Consider the following 20,214-nt stretch of genomic DNA (forward strand, 5'->3'; position numbering starts at 1 on the left):
TGGTCATTGTTTCGTAGCGTCGTACTCTGAGTACTTGTTATACACCAGAAGTTAGCGCCAGCTGAAAGGCCTGAGATACAGATCAGTGAGACCTGCTGTGTTCACACGCTCACTCATTCAACACATACTTCATTACACTCTGTATCACAAACATGGCCATTGTGGTTTCTGAATCACGGCCCCTGTAGTGTACTGGAGGTGGCAGGCAGAGCTAAGCGTACAGGCAAAATCGCCCTGCGTGTGCAGTCTGAACATTGCAGGGAGGAAGCTGGCACTGAGGCTAGAGGATTTTGAAGACCTGGGAAGGAATAAATACACAAGCATTTTATTGAGTCTACAATTGATTGTATTCCCTTCCCCCAAAAGAATGAGATGCAAAGAGAGAAAAACATCCTACAGACCCATGCCTCTCTGAATGTCTCCTGCTGTGGGCTAAAGTCCCTTGCAGAGGTCCAAACTTCAAAAGTGGAATCAACCTGGGATTTTTCCACAGGAAAAGTCAGCAGTAAATATTGACACGGGAGTCATCTCTGCTGAAGTTCCAGACTGCTCCAGCCATCCAGGGCAACCGGGTCACAGGGGACAAGGATAAGCCAGCCGCCCTCAGCCGCCTTTGTCGTCCTGAAGCCCAGAGAGAGGCCATCTCCCAGGCTCTGGCTCACAGTTCTCAGGATGGAGCAGGCAGTGCTGCGGATGCTGGTTATGGTGGCGCTGGGAATGCACTACCTGTGTGCCTCAGGTAAAGGACGCGTGACCCCGCGGCGTGCCCTAGGTGATCGCGGCCCTTTCCGCTCCTCTCTCACTGTGCTCCTCTCACTGCGGCCTGTGCAGGTTTTCCGGTGTACGACTACGACCCTTCCTCCCTGCGGGAAGCCCTCAGTGCCTCCGTAGCAAAGGTGAACTCGCAGTCCCTGAGTCCTTACCTGTTCCGGGCCACCCGCAGCTCCTTGAAGAGGGTGAGTGGATGGGGCACCTTCCCCGGCCTTCCTCACCGTCCTTGTCTTGTCTTTGCTTACTTCATTGAGTAAAGCGTTTTTATTTTTCTGTTTACAAACATCACAGCTGGTCCTCGTTCATGCTACTTTTTGTATGGAGAAGAGATTTAATTACAAGGTTTTGGTTTTGTGTGTGTGTGTTGTGTGTGTGTGTTGTGTGTGTGTGTGTGTGTGTGTGTGTTGTCCCGAGGCTTCTTGGGTTATCTGATTCTTCCCTCTCTGCTTTCCCTCTAACCTTGGCTTCTCTGTGTGTGTGTCCTGGTTTTGTGTGAGGAGCCCCAAAGCGCTCCTGACTGATTGTGAGGTGCTGCCTGGTCAGGAGCCTCTCTTCTACCCAGTGTTGGGCTCCCAGTGTTTACAGGAAAGAAACCCACCTGCTTTCATCAGCTAGATAGTTCTGTTTTCCTGGTCACCCAGAGGACTGGGGAAAGTGACACTCTCTTGGGCTTGCCATGCTTTAGCTTGGCAAAAAGGAGGGGGAAATGGAGCAGAATGATAGAGGGGTCTCGCTCCTTCCTGCTCCCTAAGAAATTTCACTGTCTTCTTATTGCCTTAGTCAGGCTCACAGGAAGGTAGGGGCAGAAACGAGGAAGAAAGAGAGAAGCCAAGCTCATGTAGACAAGAGTGGCCTCGTGGCCAGGTGGCCAGGTGGCCAGGCAGCCATTACCTCCACAGAAGCCACACAGCCACCACAGTCTCTACTGGCCTCTCCCTTCTCCACCCTCCTCTAGGCCCCACCTCTCACTCTCAGCGGCTCCTCTTCGACCCAGCAGAGAACACACTCTGCTTTCCCAGACTGCCTTCCAGCAGACCACGCCCCATCGCTCCCCTTTTTCAGACACTGGCTTCATGTTTTCTTTTCCAAACGCAAAGCAAATTCACTGACAGCTTCATGTCCTTCTGGCGGGGTGAGTGGCGGGGAAGGTGTGGGCTGAGCTCAGGTCAGGCACCAGCCGCCATACCTGACTGTCAGAGTTCCCACTGCACACTCTCCCGGGGAGGCACTTGGAGGTGGGCATGGCAGCCGCCAGCCAAAAAGACAAGCTGCTTCTGGAAGAGTGCTCATCGGGATAAGGCTGCCTCTTCCTCCCACCCTGCTTTTGCTGGCACCCAGGCCACATTCTGTTGGCGCTGGATGCAATCCTCCCAGAATGTTATAGAACCCACATCCTCTTGCCAAACTTACGTATCGGCAGTTTAAATTCACTTGTAATTTAAGTATTGCTCACTACAGAACAAAACAATTCATTAAATAGGAGCACAAGGACAGGTCCAAAGAGAACTAAGCCAAGACACTGTGGACAGGTAACCAGTGAGACATGGCTAATGCAGCATAATCTGACATGTGGCCATTTTGCTGTAGCCATGCAGGACTGACCCCAGGCACATGTACCTAAAGATAAGCCACTTACAGGTGACACGTGTGACCCTAACAGATTTTAAATGTGACACTGTCTCTGTGTTACTCTTCTACCTCACCCCTGCCTGTTCTTCCCTATCATTTGAGTATATTGGTCAAGCTGCATTTTTCATGAGTTTTCCTTGAGCTTGAATTCCACAATGTCACAGGAAATGGACATGGGACCCCCACAGTTTCTGCAAAATACCTTTGTGCTACTCCCCAGTATGGGGAACCTACTCAGACTCCCTCACAAGTCAGGGTGGCCTTTTTTCTCTTCATCTCCCTACAACCTGACCAGGGAACTAAGATATCTGAGAGAAGAAACAGGAAGGTAGTAAAGTGTGGAAGGCTTCTTTTGACTGTTTGCAATCAAATGAGAGGAGGGATAATTAGCATAAAGACAGAGTTTGTAATTCGAAAAGAAGCAGAATGCATGATCCTGGGATCCCTAGCCCTTTAGCCTGGTTGTGGAAAGAATGAAAAGATGTGTTTGAGAGAGAATGCTCAAACACATGATTAAGTACAGTTGGCAACAGAAATTACTGTAGGTGAAAAGAAGCCTGGGTTGGTGTTTTACTCTTTAAAGATTTTCATGATTTGTCTGACATTTCCCATCTCTCCAACACTGCAGTAAATGGTTTTCCCCCTTTCACACTGCTCTGACAACATAACACAGACTTTGTCCTGGGACACCGGGCTCTGCTTTTTCCTCAGACAATAACCCCCCCCCCCAACCTTTGAGTCTATGATTACATTTTTTCCTATTCTGGAAGGTTCTTCTGAGTCTTTTTATACCTCATCTGCTTCCCCCTTTCTCCCCCATGACCACATGATGGTTGACATTCTTTAGCACGTACTACCCCAATGGTCTTGTTTAACTTTCTTGCAAGGATTTGAGGGGTGGTACTCACTCTGGAATCACACCTGCCTGACATCTTTTGCAGTCTGTCTCAGATGCCTGGTGCACAGGGAAGGCTTGATACATCACAACATCCCCTGTCTTCAGACTACCCAGGCTATTCAGGAAGTTTGAAAGTTTCCTCTGGATGCCACCCTTGGTAGAAAGAATTAGAAAACGATGTAGATTTAGTCATAGGTCAAAAGTCCTCAACCAGGAGATGGCCCGTGGCTCACTTACTTATTTTACAAATTGGTAGACATGTGTGGTGCCTTCATTAAGAAAATGTCACTACAAGCCCATTGCTCTATTCTTGCTGTTTTCTGGACTGAACATGCAAAGACTAGATCACAGCTCCTAGGAGAGATTCATAGTGAGGTTCCCAAGAGCTTTGGGGCACAATACTTTCATTGATACATTTAATATGTAACCTTGTTTTTGTGAATTTCTACTTATTGGTACCTAATATAATATATGTTGTAGATTCATTCGCATTGAACCCACTGCCCACAGACCTTGGATTCCCACTCAAAAAACTTTTATTGAATGCATGTGTTTTCTATATAAGGCATATCACAACCTCTTGTTCTTGATGCCAGACAGCTGCTAGAACTAGCTTGGGGACTAAGATGACCCAAAGAAGGCACAAAAATGCCAATCACAAGTTTCCCATCAGAAGCTACACCCTGCTCACAATGCAGAAGGCAGAGCACCTTGCCTCTTCCTTCCCTTTAGTTAGGGACATCTGCATTGGGTGACTCAAAGTTTTGCCTCTAATTTAGGAGTTCCAAATAATATTTGGTGACTAGGTGAGTTCATAAGTATGGGCTCTACGAGTACTGAGAAGGAACTGTCAACGTAAATCTTTAAAAGCAACATTGGCATTGGCGTGAAGGCATACATTCTGTCCCTTCCCTTTCCTTCCTCCCTCCCTTCTTTTCTTCCTTCCTTCCTTCTTTCTCTTCTTCCTTACCTCCCCCCTTCCTTTCCTCCCTCCCTTTCTTTCTCCCTCCTTACCTCCATTCCATTTATTGTTCTTTTGGGATAAGACCTTTCTCTATAGGACAGGTTGGCCTCAAGCTTGGAACCTCCTGCCTTGGCCTCTGAGTTCTGGGATTAGAGGGGTGCCCACCACACTCAGCTTCTTTGGTTCTACCATTGTCAGTGTTGCATGGCTTTTCCCTATGGGCTTCAATGTGAGTGCATGCCACTGCACATATGCCAAGATAACACAGAGCTTTCCCAATGAGTAGGTGAGTCTGTCAGTGTGTTCTCGTTGGGCAGGAACAATCATATCTAGCACCATAAACCTCAGAGACACCTCTAATGCAAATCCATGTTTTGATTTTATGAAGGTCAACGTCCTGGATGAAGATACCTTGGTCATGAACTTAGAGTTCAGTGTTCAGGAAACTAAATGCCTGAGAGATTCTAATGATCCCTCCACCTGTACATTCCAAAGGGGCTACTATGTGGTAAGTGACACAGAATGTAATGCAAGGGAGAACCTCAGTACTTCCTCAGTACTTCATGAACAGATCAAGAGTCACCCAAGGAGTTTGGCCACTGCTCTATGGCATTTGGCCACGCACTGGGTCATCATAGTATTTCCTGACATGGGCTGTGTGCTCTGTGCTTGAGGGAATGAGCTCTTGAACTGTGGAATCTGCAGTCTTTGGTGATATTGGGTGGTTTTTTCACCCTTTCTGCTCCAGTGTCCTATTCTTTAAAGTACAGATGAAATCTCCAAGAGGTAGCATATCCTTCTCATAAGGTGGAATGGTTTGTTTCAGGCATAGTGAATGCAAAGAGGCCTACCGCCAAGAAAAGTCTCAGTGCGTTTGGAACTCTGTTCAATCTGAGTGTGAACTGTGAGCCTAGCTTTGGTATGCTGTCAATGATTGAGTGTTGCCCACAGGCATCTTCCCTTCTCATTCTGGCACCTGGCATGTTTATTTCTGCATGCCCAGTGACCACAATAGTCAGCTATTGTGGGATGGAACCCTCTCTAATCAAAATGGAACCATCAGTCCAGACCCAGAATGTTTAGCCAAATGAGTGACTTTCTGAGGTCTCATTACAAAAGAAATAATTTCAGTGGGATTTTGTTTTACAGAGGACTGTCACATGCATGCACTTCTGACTTATCTGTGTGTGCATTTGTGTATGTGTGTGTATATGCCTTAGAGTCAAATATATGTCATCTCTACCACTTGTTTTTGTTAAAGCAACAGTGGATTCCAAACTGCCCTTTGTACTCATGAGTAAAGGCAGGCTTTTCTCAGAGACTGGTATTAAACTCATGGAGATACTTAAACATTCCTTTTATTGCTGTTTAGTTCTGCAGTGTGTTCACTTCAGAAAACTGATCCACCCCTGTGAATTTCTCCCTTCTGCCTCATTTTGCAAGCCCTGCAGTCCTTCCCAGTTTATTGTCCAGAGAATAACCCCTCCCACAGGGTGCTGAGAAACAGCTCATGACTCTGCCTTTTCTAGCCAACAGCTGCTTGCAGGAGCACCGTACAAATGTCCAAGGGACAGGTGAAGGACGTGTGGGCTCGCTGCCGCTGGGCCTCCACATCTGAGTCCATCAGCAGTGAAGAGGTATGATGGCAGTCTGTCTTCTTCCAACTTGGACTGGGGATGGTCTGTGAAAGCTGAGCTATTTGATAGGACAACTGGATCATCATTCAGACAGACATTGGTTTTTTTTTTCTTCCTTTTTCTCTTTTTTATTCAGCCTAGGACCCCAGACCATGGGTTAACTCCACTTGTATTTAGTGCAGCTCTGCTCCCCTTACTTAAACCTCTTCATAGACTCCCCAAGAGGTGTGTCTCCTAGGTAATCCCAGATTCCATCATGTTAACAACCAGCACTGGCCATGGCAAAGCGGTTTGTAATATTACCATGAAGTCAATGATATACACTTATGACTTAATGGAACATTACTTCCTCAGCTGCTTTCCATACTAGACTGCAACTCCTGAGGCTGAGGAATGTTCATTTTCATCTGCTTCATTTATTCTTGATACCAGATAGGTGCTCGGTAAATACTTGTTAAAAGAATACAAGAAAGCTGGGAAAGAAATGGTCAAGAGTAGAGCACAAAGAGGGATCGTCTAGATCCTAATGAGATTAATATCACAGTTACATCATTTGCGCATTCGTGGTGGGATGATAATGTTCTTGACAGGTGTTTATATCTTTCCCACTGCTATGCAGCTGTATAGAATAACTTTATGTCTTCTATTTTTATTCAGTTTTCTGAGATAGAACTCTATTATGTATATTACATTAAAAGAGTATAAAACTCCAACTTCAAGAATTGCACATGAGCATTAATGCCTTCTGTGGAGTTGGCATACTACCCCTTCATTGTTTCATAATGAAAGTATTTTAAAATTAGGAAGCCATGAAAACAATGACCAGAGACCCCAGAGTCACATGAGAATATCTTCCCAGTGCACAGAAGAAAAACATTGTTGACTATGCTCAGTCACACTGCCAACTTTTGAGGATCAGCCTCCAAGGTAATTTCTGAGCTTGCTCAGAAGGTATAGTTTGAGAGTTTTTTCTTGATGCTAAATGCCAGTTACTGGACAGTCTGATTTAAACTCTGTGACATGTGGTCCAGCTAACTCATAAGTGACAAGGCTCAAAGGAGGCTAAGGTATCATTTTACTATCTTTACATGTTTTTCTGTGTACATTGTGATTGTTATTTTTGTGTGATTCTGGGAATGAGTTGCAGAACCTTCTAAACAAAATGTGTGCTCTGACACTCAGCTACATCCTTAACCCCTAACATACCTCTTTTTCTTTCATTTTTAAGCAACACCATTAAGCTACAATTCCCATGACATACAATCTGCCTTTTAAACACGTACAGTTCAGTGGGTTTGGCTGTATTTGTATGGTGGTGGTCAAGTTGCTACCGCTATCCAAAATCAGAGTCCATTCATCATCTGGAGGAGAGGCTCCTGAGATGAGTTCTTCTCTAGTCTATATTTCCCAACCCTGGCAAACACAGATCTGCTTTGTGTATCCATGGTGTGTTCCGTTCTGGTCACTTCACATAAATAGCCCCATATAACGTGTCTATATGTGACTAGCTTGTGTCACTTTGCTGAATGTTTTGCAGGCTCATTATAAACATGTTTGCATGTTATATGTAAGAGGGTATGCAGATACTTTGTTCCTTTTATTGTGAAATAATTTCCCATTGTGTGGACATGCTGTGTGTGATTTATCTGTGCATTAGCTGTTCGACATGTAAGCTGTTTATATATTGGCTATTATCAATGCGAGTGTCAGGAGCACTTGTGCCACAGGTATCTGGGGATACAAAGCTTTATTCCTTTTGGGAAGAGAGTTGCTGAACATACAGGGATGCTAGCATTTTGTAGAGCTTCCAAACTGGGCCATCCCATATCAACTGCATGATTTTACATTCTTATCAGCAATGTGTGAACCTACCTGCCTGAATCTATTCCTCCTTCCTTCCCTCCTTTCCTTCCTTCCCCTTCCTTCTTTCTCTCCCTCCCTCCCTCTCTCCTCTCTCTCTCTCTCTTTCTTTCTTTCTTTCTTTCTTTCTTTCTTTCTTTCTTTCTTTCTTTCTTTCTTTCTTTCTTTCCTTCTTTCCTTCTTTCCTTCTTTCCTTCTTTCCTTCTTTCTTTCTTTCTTTCTTTCTTTCTTTCTTTCCTTCTTTCCTTCTTTCCTTCTTTCCTTCTTTCCTTCTTTCCTTCTTTCTTTCTTTCTTTCTTTCTTTCTTTCTTTCTTTCTTTCTTTCTTTCTTTCTTTCTTTCTCTCTTTCTGTTTATTTTTTATTGAGATGGGATCTTGCTACGTAGCCCAGGATGTCCTTAGTATGTAGCTGAGCTTGGCCTTGAATCTGTAGTGGTCCACCTGCCTAAGCCTCCCAAGTGCTGGGATTGCAGGCATAACTCTAGCTGGTTGAGGGCTTCTGTTTCTCCATTTTCTTGCTGACATTTGTTACTGCCTGTCTTTATTTTAGTGCTGTGGTATGTATAAAGAGGTACTTTGTTCTGGTTTAATTTGCATTTTCCTCATGACTGTCTATTTGCATATCTTCTCAAGGAAAATGTCAATTTCTATGTTCTAGTTAACCTTTTATTGTGGGCTTCTTGGTGAATATTTCCTCTCGCTTTGTACTATTTTCTTTTGGGGTAATGCCCTTTTTTATATTCAATTTCTTTCTCTTTCATTGTTTGTGAAGACTCAAAAACACTTAGGTCTTATGCTGATGAGATTCTCTGATTCTGTTTTTATGCATATTGAGGGGAACTAGCCCAGTGCCATTGTCATTCTTTTGTATATGATTTCTGGTTGTCCTACCATTACTCATTGAATGACATTAGTAAGTGCCCACCTCTTTATCAGTCCCCAAGATGGAAGCCAGAGGCTCACTGTGGTTGGATAAATATCAGGCAGGCAGAACCTTCTTGAGTATTGTGTGGATTTTGGAGTTTCCTACAAACTACTTGGGGTCCTTTTGATCTCATAAAAGTAAGTTGGAATTCTCATAGAGACATTTCCTCTAAACTTCTAAATTTTGACCTGAACTCGGTCCATTTATAAAGTTCTGTTTCTGCTTTGCAACATTTTGGAAGCACATACTGGGTCAATAAAAGCTTTGACTTCAACTTCAACTTCCTGTAACGTACTCTTCTCCGCTTGATTTCTTGCCCCCTCCCTCCCTTTCTCTCACCTTCCATCCTTTCTTGCCTCTGGCCTTTCTTTTCTTTGTTGGGAGGACAAGGTCTCACTCTATAACCCAAGCTTGTCTTGAACTCATGACCTCCCTGTCACTGTCACTTGACTGTGTGAATTGAGGCATGCACCTGTTTTCCCTGTGTTATCACCCTTTAAAATTATTTTAATTAATTCGTTTATTTATTTTATGTGAATGGGTGTTTTGCCTGCATGCATGTATGTGTACAACATATGAGCCTGGTGCCTGAGGAAGACAGAAGAGGGCAGATCCACTGGGTTTGGGGTTAGTGATGGTTTTAAGCTGCCATGTGGGTGCTGGAAGTTGAACCCAGATCCCCTAAAAGAGTAGCAATGCTGTTAACCACTGAGCCATCTATCCAACCTCTTATTGTGATTTCTTGAATATGCATATTAGGTGCCATAAAGAGCTATCCTTATTTCACTGAATGCATTATACACCTGAGTCCTCTATGTAGCATTTACATTTTTCTCTTTCATCCCGATACCCAAAACTCTTTAGATGACTTTTGGGGACATAGAAAGATCCTATAGAAGAAGAAACGATTATTTACTTGGTAAGTTGATCTCTGTTACCTTTAATATTATTTGTTTTTCCTTCATACAACTTTATATTACAGTTCTCTGGGAATCATTTCAAGCTGGATATGTCTAGTTTTTCTACAGATAACCTTTAAACAATTAGAGTCATTACAGAAAGCAAACCCTTTATATAAATATAAGTATTTATATACATTTATATCTGTTCCTTTTTATCTCACTGGCTAATGATGCCACCATTGGCTTAAGCATTTCTACCGAGTTCTCCATATAAGATCACACTCAGCGGTCCTGACATTTCTGTGGGCTGGCAGGGCCAACATCAGTTTCTCCTTGTTCTAGTCTGCTTCTACTGCTGTGATAAAATACCACAACCAAAAGCAGGCTGGGGAGGAAAGGGCTTATTTGACTTACACATCTCGTCTTAACCATAGTCCATCATGAAGGGAACTGAAGGCAGGAATCTGGAGGCAGGAGCTGAAGCAGAGGCCATGGAGGAATGCTGCTTACTGGCTTGCTCACTATAGCTGGCTCAGCCTGATTTCTAATACAACCCAGGACCACTACAGTGGGCTGAGCCTCCCGTATCAATCATTATTTGAGAAAATGTCCCACAGACTTGTGTATGGGCCAAGTGGGTAGGAGCATTTTCTCAGTCGAGGTTTTCTCTCCTCAGATGACTTAACTTACATCAAGTTGACCAAAAGTTAGCATACACATTAAGAGGACATCATACTTAAACATGCTTGTTCTTTCCTCTTCACCATCTAAGTTGTAGGGTCTAGTGTGTGATTAATCAGGGTAGACTCAGCTGTCTCCAGTCATGTGACAGGCAGTATGTCACTGTCTCTCATGGTGTCTTGGTTGGATGATAAAAGGATCATCACTTGACCATTTGGAAGCCATTTTTTTGTTTCTGATGAGTCTTCCTAGTAGTGTTAAGGTTAGAAAGATTCTCTGCTGTCAAACACTGCTCTTCTGTTTAAGGAGGATATTCACATTATCAGTTCTACACTTGTAGCATTCTCTGGTGTAGGTCGAGAGGTCTGGCCTGATGATTGTTAATGTGTTACAGGTTTTCTTTCTGACGAATCCAGAAGTGAACAATTCTATGACCGGTCACTTGGTAAGTGGTCTGTTTCCTTCTAGTAACTTTGCTGATTAGCAGGGTCCACACTGAAGCCATTGCATAGGGGATAGAAATCATTTCAACAAACAAGAACATTAATGCATACACTTGTTTTGCAAACCATGAAAAGATAACTTGGAGGCACTAGCTCATGGAAAAGTTACCAGAAATCAAATGTTAAGAAATCAAATGTTAATCAAAATAGGAAGTCACCACCGGCTTTTCTTCTTGCCCCACCTGGAGCATTTTCTGGGCAACCTTCCCTCTGACTATTTCCCTCCTTTACCAGATTTGCCCAGACTTCTCAGGAAGCTGAAGAGATTGGGACTTTAGTCCCTTCTCTATACTTTCAGTTTTTTTATTCAGTCTTCTGGGTGACTCTGTCAGCCCTGTGTTCCCCACTTTTACTCAGAAGAGTTGAGTATTTTAAATACTTGGTGTTAATTGGCAAACATGGAGTACATATTCACACTCACTGCTTACCAAGGCTTTTCCTTTGGCCATCAACCACCAGGCTATGGCTGCACTGTGTCTCTCCCTACCCCCAGCACACACACATACACACACACACACACACACACACACACATACACACACACATACATACACATACACACACACACACACACACACTTCTTGCAGGCTTCTGTAAGGTATTTCTCTCTATTTCTATAGATCTTTTCCATTCAATGGCCCCAATATTTCTAAGGTATGCAAGGGCAAAGTCAGTTTTCTTCTTAAGACAGTCCCATACGTGTACATACTTATCCCCTCTGCATCTTCTGAGTTGTAGGTCCAGTGTGTGGCAATGTGCCCCTTGAAGAGTCAGGGCTCAACTTCATCTACATAGTCAGGATAGACTTTGTTTTCCTCAGCCATGTGATTAGCACAGAGGCCAAAACTTTGAACCTTTCCATCTTCCAGGCCTGTGCATTCTCCACACTGCTTTCGGGGGGCATTGTGAAATCCATCCTGTGTCCAGAGCCCTGTCATAATAAATGACACTGATATTCACACATTAGGGAGCTCTGTATCTCATCTTCATGCTCCAATTGATCCTGTGAACTAGGAATTAAACCTGAAGCTTAAGTTTTATAAACCCCCAAGGTGTGTCTCCTTGAGAGAACACACAGCTGGCATAGCCATGACCACTGCTGACATGTTCTTTGGGCACTTATTTTAGAATTGCCTTCAAAATCTATGGCCCATTCCTTGAATGTCTGCCACAGTAGCAACTGTTAGCTCTTGTGTTTTGATTCTGGGAATGGTCAAAAATGAAAACTAAGTCCAATGGATCAGATTGGTGACCTACATGGGGGCTTTGCTACTGATTGCTACATACTGATATGTACCAGTGATTCCCAAATTCTACATCTCTGACAGCAAACTGTGATCATCTTGTTGTTTCTGGGATTAGGAATATAGGAGCAGCTTAGCTTGGTTTCTGTATAGGGGGTTATATGAAGTGGTGGAAAGGCTTGTTGATTGGTTCTCTCCGCTGACGTTGATTGGGACCAGAGGGTTGCTCTTCAAGCTCCTGACTTGGTTGTCGGAAGGTCTCATATCTCCACGGCCTCTGTACTGAAAATCAGTTTCTTACTACATGGGTATCTTGACAGAGATGTGTGAGTGTCCTTAAAATATGTCAGACATTGATAGAGAGAGAGAGGCAGAGAGAGAGAGAAAGAGAGAAACAGACAAAGAGAGACAGAGAGAGACCCAGAGGCAGAAAGAAACAGAGACCAAGAGACAAAAGGAGACAGAGAGACATAGAAGGAAAAGCACAAGGAAAGAGAAAGAAACACACACACAGAGAGAACACAGTTCAGATGTAAATTCATGTGACCAGTCCTCTTGTGTGTGTCAGAAGACATCTCTAAGCCAACATTTAACCACATTTGGGCCTTGGAGCATCATTAATGCAGATGTACAGCTGTCTCAGAGATGTCTTTGAACACGATGATTTAATTTAATTCCCAAATGTGTGTGACAAGCATGGGGCAGTTTCTGAGGAGGACTAGAAGAGAAATGTGACGGTTCCTGCCCTTGGGGGCTTGCAGTTGAGGCCAAGAGTGTGACATGGACTACAGAGTGATAAGTCAGCTCTGGGTGTTGCTGCAATGTGAGAGGGCCAGAGGCCTGTTGAGGAAGTCAGGAGATGGTGCCTTGGGTGTTCTGTGGACAGTGAGGGGTCAGGTTGTGCTTGGCTTGTTCTCATTAATTTATGCCTCATAGAGTCTGCTTCTCCCCTCCATCTTCAGAGATCCTGAGAAGGGGACATCTTCCCGCACATAAAAGGTTCCTGAACCTCCATCACAGGGCGAGAGCAAATTCTGGCTTTGAGTGATATCCTGGAGGTAAGAGGCCAGATGTACATTATGACTATTTAGAAGGAGAAGAAACTTGGATTAATGCCATGGCATCCTTCCCATGATCTTCAGTCCCAGTTTCTATTGCCTCCTGCCATTTCCAGGCACTATGCTTCCATCTCGACTCCCATCTTTCCCCCATGTCATCTGTTAATGACATGATCAAATTTCTCCACTTTACAAACCACACAGAGAATAGTCCCTGTTTGACCAGTCTCTCTATCCCAACACTGCCTTCCCTCCATCCTTCCTTCCCAGGAGGCTCCATAACATTCTTCAAGGAATCTTCTTTGGCTTCTCTTTCTTTGTCAACACTGATGGCCGCTTATGCTCTCAGCTCAGTTCTCTCTCCCTTTTACTGCTTCCTCTGTCCTCTTACGTGACCGTCACTGTCATTGCTCTGTAGGCTCTCTTCAAGTGTGTCACATTCTCCCAAGATCCGGGTCCTTACGTGAACTGCATGTAGAGGACTTGGCCATAGGTGTACTGTGAGGTCCAGACATTCCACTAGCCTCCTGTCTTGATTGGTGCCATTGCTACTCACTTACTTTTCTCAGCTTACTGATCTGGGGAGCATCACCAAACCTTCTCTGTTCTTTCTCATCTCCTGGTATCTGTGCAGTGTTGTTTGTCGTAAAGGCACATTTCTCTAATGTCAGCCTGTCCTTTCCTTCCCTCACTACCGATGAACTCATTGCATCTTGGCCTCAGGGCCTTATTCCACACTGTCTACCTTGCCTTGGGCTTATCCTGGAAGATGGGGAGACCTTGATCCTCCACTACCCTCTGATGTTGACTTCGCTTGTGGGGCTAAAGCAGAGGTGTGCAAAATCCAAACACTGAGCACAACAGAACAGGACTTTGACAGAACTAGTGCTTTGGGGGACTGTAGGCTGAGCCCTGATCAAAGCTGTCACCCGGCATGGTGGGGTCTTGCCACTCTTCGTGCTCCCAGTTACCAGGCGCGAGAACAAGCAGAATGTGCATTCTGAAAACTCGCAAGTATCAAAGGGACTCTAGGAAGGATACCCTTAAGAGGAAACTTAAGACACAATCGCAGGGGCTGGAGAGATGGCTCAGCAGTAAAGAATGTTTGTTGCTCTTGCAGAGGACCAGGCTTTGAGTCCCAGCACCCACATGGCAGCACACAACCATGTGTATCTCCAATTCCAGAGTACCCAGCACCCTCTTCTGACCTCTGTGGGCACTAGGCACATATATGGTGTACACATATGTATGTACATGCAGACATTCATAAATAAAATAAATCTTAAAAAATATTCAATTAAAATGCAATTACAGATGTGGATTCACGACGTCGATGAATACAAGCACACACAAAAATTTACCAGTAAAGACTTAGCACTCATGCACTGTACATTTATTTATTTCATGTGTATGAGTGTTTGCCTGCATGTATGTCTGAGCATCATATGTGTGCCTGATGCCCTCAAGTGCTGGGAACTGAACCTGGGTTGGCTGCGGAGCCATCTTGGGCACCTCATAGTGTATACTGCATTCTTTCAGACACAGTCTGAATGCCCCAGCGGAGCTCATAGCGGCCTTACTGCTTCAGCTCTGCCCTCACGTCTAGCTTTGTCCTTCCCACACCCACCTCACCCCTGAGCTCTCACGATGTCCAGGGTCAGTTCCCAGCACTTGAATGGCAGTTTACAACAATCTGCAGCTCCAGTTCTAGGGGACCCAATACCCTCTTCTGGTTGCCGAGGGCACCAGACTCATGCATGTGCCCACACACACATGCGGACAAACACTCTCAGCCTGCTGAAGGTGAGATCCTGTACCTTCATCCCAGGGCCTGATTCCAGGGCACATCTGTGCTCAGTTGGTGTCTTTTGAGCTGGGATCTTTCACTTTGGCTTTCTGAGAGACTTCTCCCTGAAAAACAGCTAAGCATGGCATAATTAATTTTAACAACTTACAATTTGAAAGAAGTCAGCTGACATTTTACTAAAATAGAGAGAAAAAGCCACTATAGATGAAAGATACAAGTGGCAGATTTTCTTTTTAATCTAAAAATAAAAACCAGCTTCTTACTGAGATCAAGAAACTAATCATTTTGAAAAAGGAGACTCATCGTGTTCTTCACATCCATGCAAAAACTTGCCCTTTGCCCTGTAGAGCATCTGGAGGGAGGGGTGGGGTGTGAGAGTAGAATTTTCAGTGGATTAGCTATGGTTTGTCTGTTAATGACATTCTATCAGTGTGCGTGCATTCGTGTGTCACAATTTAGTTGCATCATCCAACATCTGCAGAGAAGAGAATCACCCAAAACATGTGTCTTTAAAAGCAGCACAGACTGAAGGCCAAGTGCAGCAGCCTTGGCCTGTATATTGATTTTTGCCAGTGTCCCAGTTTCGTCTCTGCCCTCTCATGACCTTTAGCGGGGCAGGTTTTGAAACAGTCCACCACGTTGCCTAGGGTCGTAAAATGAGGCTAGTGATGGCCACACAGTTGGTCTAGCGGGAAGGCTGCCCCAGTGTCCTCTGGGCTCAGCTGGTCTCTTTCTAAACCTGCATCACCACCTTCGACAGGCATCCAGCCCTGGAAGCAGGGCTTAGCACCTCCAAGCATGCTTGTCAGCTTTTTGTTTATTTGTCTTCCCATTAGCCCAAGAACTATTTGCAGATGCCTTACCTGGCGATAATATCCTTATTATTTTAGATCAATAAGTAGTGAAGATATTCCGAATGTCTATATAAATTTATTTATAAACATCCTTATTAATTCCATTAAATAATCAGGATAGAATGAGTGGATGGTTGACCGTAAGTGAGATTGCTATTTTAAAATTGTGAATCACATTTTTTTCCCATTTTATCATGAGCCTGCCTCAGTTTCTGGATTAAAATAGAAACTGAGCAAGTGTGTCAGTAATTTAATAAATACTCTTCTAGGCTTCTCTAAGGTTGCCAGAAATGATTTAATACTAGAGTAGAGAGTGAAATGTACTATTTAGTAAAATAACCATGACATTATTTGTTAGTGGAACTCAAAAATAGAAAGCTTGGAAAACCAGGGCCCAGCACTCATGATGTAAAGGGTCCATCTGAGAGCCTGCACTTTCTTAGTCTTTGTAGCCAGGACACTGTCTTGTCAATTGTAGAGTGGCCAGAAGGATCTGAGACTTCTGGGGCATTTTCCTTTATGCTGCCCTGGGACTCCCCATGGGACTGATAACTTGTGCCCAAGAGCAGTGGCAGAACAAGTCCATAAGTGGCTTGTGTCCATAAGCCAATAACCAAAAGACTGGTCCCATGATTCTCGGCTCGTTCCTTCAGTCACTGTTGATAAAATGTCATCTCTGCATCCGGGGAGACCATGCCTCACAAGCGTGCCTGCTGCCTTTTCACCTTACATCAACCCTATAGGGGGCGTCTGTTTCTCAGAGGGGGCGAGGTGTCCAGAGAGGCTCTGCTCATAGACTTGGTGCTCGATCGGGGTTTATCTTCTCATGTATGCTTCCTACACTTCCGTTTTCCTCTTGTGGACCTTCAATGTTTGCACCTTCCTCTACTTGAATCTTCAATGTTTGGAATACATTTGTCATGTGCTGGGTGGCCCTAGATGTGCTCTTGCCAGCTAGCTGCAACTTTGCAAGTGTGTGTGGCATACTTACCACCACCAACCAGGTGAGGGCACTGTTCCCTAACACCTGAGGCGTCTTGGCCTCTTGGGGTGCGATTTCATTGTTCAGGTTTCAGACTCACTGGTGAGAATTTTTCCCTGTCATGATTTCCATAACATACTCACCCACGAAAGAGAGCCAGACTCCACAAAAAAGAGGGGAAAAACACATTGGAGCCTCAGAGGCAAGAGCCTGACCACTCTCCATTTTCCCCTGGCTTTCATTCCTGCCCACTCCGCAACTCTTCCCAATTGCTTCACTAGGTACAGTGAGTCCCCATGATTTGCAGTAGTTATGCCTTAAACACGTGAAAACATGGGATTAGTGAATACCGAATCACTATATCTACATGAAACATGCGATTAGGTGTCTCTGAGCTGTGTCCCTGACATTTCCTTTAATAGAACAGTATATTGTTTCATATGTATTTCTGATTAGATGCTTTACTGAGTGTGTTCTATTGGTTCTTTTAAAAAAATTAAATGCAAAGCCAATGTGTTGTTAAAAGCTAGAGGAAATCACAACCAAGCTGAGCCTTGTGGTGCAGAGCCGTAATCCCATCTACACAAGAGACTGAGGCAGGAGGATCACAAGTTCAAGACCTGCTGGGGTTACAGTGAGAGTTCAAAGCCATCCTGAGCAATTTAATGGGACCTTTTCTCAAAATAAAACATACTCATCAAAAAGCCTGTGACTGTAGCTTAGTGGCAGAATGCTTTCATAGTGTATAAAGATCTAGATTCAGAAACACACACACACACACAGAGAGAGAGAGAGAGAGAGAGAGAGAGAACAATATAACATGTAGGTTTGTTCCACAAAGCCTGCTCCAGCCCTTTTGGCTGTAGGAATACTGCACAACACTGTACTGTCAAGCAATTTCTAACAGTATCTCATCAACACAAAGCACGAACATGGAAGAATCTACAGCATATATACCCTTCAAAATGGATGCTTGTTTAGAGCATGAGAATTGAGGCAAAAAGAGGGTGTTTCCTCACTGGACTACATCGGAGGACGCATGGACAGGATGCCTCGAGGCTTGTTCACTCTAAACGTGTACAAGCATGAATAGGAGGCCATGAGAACTGGCTTGGAGTACAAACAAATATTAGTGAGCAGGTGAACCCACAAACAGAGCCAAAGACTGAGGGCTGACTGGGTGACGGGCCCTGTACCTAGTGTATCTATCCTTGGCTCCTGTTGAGCATCTCATGCTCTGTCTCATCTTATCTCCTTAAACTTGCAGTCCATATTGTCATCTGTGGACTCACCCCTGACTTCTCCCTCCTCACTCCCAGCATCCACCTCTTTCCTCACTGAACCCCATGGCTGTTTTGGATGGTGGTGACCATGACTGTCCTGACCCCCTGCTGCTGAGGCTGTCTCCTTTCCCTGGCTCCAGTCTCTGGCCAGAACTTTCCACAGAGCATTCTTCTTCCTGCTCCTCAAACAATCACACTCCCTACAGTCACACCTCAGCCATTCCTCTACTCACTGCTTTCCCCTCCTGATTCCAGGCGGCATCCTTGCTGCTTTGATGTACTTGCCAGGGGTCGATCTGTCGTTCTAGATTAAACTCTGGGCTTAGTAAATCAACAGTATGCTGCCTGCTTCCATTGACTGTTCCACTCCAAGCTTGAACCAAAGTTCTTCCTTGGACACCCACTTGTCTCCCTCCTCACTGTAACTAGCATGCCACACACAGACCAGCTCAGGTCTCCTCCCTTCCTCACCCAACGTGTGGTGAGCTCAGCCAGCCCTTCCTCTGCAGTGCTCCATAGCCCTGCCTCTGTCCGTGCTGTTTGCTCCTCTTCCTGACAGTTTCTCCACTGAGTCCCCTTAACACAAGTCCTGAAGGGCCCTACCAACCTGAAGTGTGCAGTCTAAACTCCCAAGTACTCTGGCCTATGTATGGACAATGCCCCAAGTAATAAGGTCCCTGTCTGCATCCTTTATCGGCATCCTGCTTTCCTTTGCTTCCTGCCTCTCAGGAATGTCCCACACAGTGGGCGATTCTCACTAGACCCTGGGTTTCAACCCCAGGCCCTGTCCAGCTCACCTGAGGCACCTCACCCACTGCCCTCTTCAGGAGCTGAATTTGGAGGTCTCTGTGGTCAGTCGGGCATCGGGAACCTCATTTGCTGTGCTGGATTACAGCGACATCCACCTTCTTCACTGTTTATGACTAAATATTTTGGAATGTCAATATTGTGTCTTTCTAATCTTTTCAATCCTCGATAAATGGCCCATGTATTCTTGCTTGCTGAACAGATTAACTTACAGGTGAATGAGTGGATGGATTTGTAAAAATTTGGTCCCCAGCCCCGTCTTCTCAGATTACCACAGCCACTGGTTTGCTTGGCTACTCCATTCCTCACTCACAGGCCAGCGCTGGCAAGAGTTTCTTTGAAGAGTCTCTCTGGTCTTTCCTGCTTTGAGACATGAGCTCCCTTTCAGAGGCTGTGTCTCTGTCCCCTGTTCTGGCTACCTCATATTCCTGTGGTGTCTCTCTCATCCTGTCTTTGGTCCAAAGCAGGTTGCTTTGTGTAGCTGTTCAGGTCTCCTGTAGCATTTAGGTAACTTTTGAGTAGTGCCCAGAAATCGCAGGCTTGATTCCTGGAATCCAGAAAACAGGAATGCCAGTGTACATCATGGTGATCTAACCTGCTCCTTCTTCTCTCAAATAGAATCCATGAAAGAAAGAGAAGCAGAAGCAGCAATGAAGAAAGACATGTGGATAATTGTGTCATTTTCTTTTCCACTCTACAATAAAATTCTTCCACATCCCATAAGACTCCATCATTGTCTTGTTTGGAAAAGAGTATCATTAACTACCCAATCTAAGATGAAAAACTAATGTCATGAGGAGGATGTTGAGTGTTTTCAGCCAATGTCCCATAGGTGAAAATGCCTTGCTATTAAAAGCAAGCAGGCTCAAGCAACCTGTTGTCTTTCCTTTTAAGTCACTGTGGTGAGTTTTAGGGCAGGAAAAGTATCCCACATGTTACAGAAAGGGTATATGACTCCATTTGCTCTTTAAACCCCAGAGAGCAGATGAGGCCGTGAACACCCATGCAGTGGGGTGTAATTGACAGTTACACAGCAGCCTGGGTCATCAGGTGGAACAAATGCTGATAATAATACAAGCTGTTAATAACAGAGAAAGTCCCTTGGTGGGAGAACAGGTTACTTTGCACTTTGTGTCCTGTGCTTCTGTACACTTGGAACTGTTCCAAGAATAAACTCTAGAGGCCAGGGGACACGACTCAGTGGGTGGGAGTACTCTGTGCCTAATCATAAGGCATAAAGTTTGAATCTCCAGATCCCATCTATTAAAAAACAAACAAACAAACAAACAAACAAACAAGGTTAGGTAATGGCCACACATGCCTGTAATCTCTGTTGATGAGCAGGGACAGGAACACCCTTAGCACTCATTGGCCAGCCACACTGGCTGAAATGGGGAGCTTTGGGTTTA

General features: G+C 44.6%; 1 protein-coding gene and 1 long non-coding RNA gene across 2 annotated transcripts; one reads left to right on the plus strand and one right to left on the minus strand.

The window, feature by feature from the left end:
• The first annotated feature begins 511 nt into the window (after nucleotides 1-511).
• On the plus strand, nucleotides 512-19,528 carry Spp2 (secreted phosphoprotein 2). The gene is made up of 8 exons (XM_021631745.2): nucleotides 512-739; nucleotides 832-956; nucleotides 4,651-4,770; nucleotides 5,792-5,899; nucleotides 9,549-9,603; nucleotides 10,662-10,712; nucleotides 12,977-13,072; nucleotides 19,424-19,528. The coding sequence occupies exons 1-7, from the start codon at nucleotides 673-675 to the stop codon at nucleotides 13,060-13,062; spliced, it is 612 nt and encodes a 203-aa protein (XP_021487420.1). The 5' UTR covers nucleotides 512-672; the 3' UTR covers nucleotides 13,063-13,072; nucleotides 19,424-19,528.
• LOC132648115 (uncharacterized) lies at nucleotides 11,404-18,488 on the minus strand. The gene is made up of 3 exons (XR_009586494.1): nucleotides 18,232-18,488; nucleotides 14,890-14,994; nucleotides 11,404-11,701 (listed from the first exon to the last, which is right to left on the minus strand). It is a non-coding gene; the product is annotated as an uncharacterized LOC132648115 (long non-coding RNA).
• Nucleotides 19,529-20,214: the final 686 nt, after the last annotated feature.

Source organism: Meriones unguiculatus, chromosome 15 (genome assembly GCF_030254825.1).
Source record: "Meriones unguiculatus strain TT.TT164.6M chromosome 15, Bangor_MerUng_6.1, whole genome shotgun sequence".
NCBI classification, from domain to species: Eukaryota; Metazoa; Chordata; class Mammalia; order Rodentia; family Muridae; genus Meriones; species Meriones unguiculatus.

Coding starts and splice junctions, on each gene's coding strand:
- Spp2 (XM_021631745.2), top strand. CDS start 673: ATGGAGCAGGCAGTGCTGCGGATGCTGGTTATGGTGGCGCTGGGAATG. Junction 740..831: donor GCACTACCTGTGTGCCTCAG/GTAAAGGACGCG, acceptor CGGCCTGTGCAG/GTTTTCCGGTGTACGACTAC. Junction 9,604..10,661: donor AAGAAACGATTATTTACTTG/GTAAGTTGATCT, acceptor AATGTGTTACAG/GTTTTCTTTCTGACGAATCC.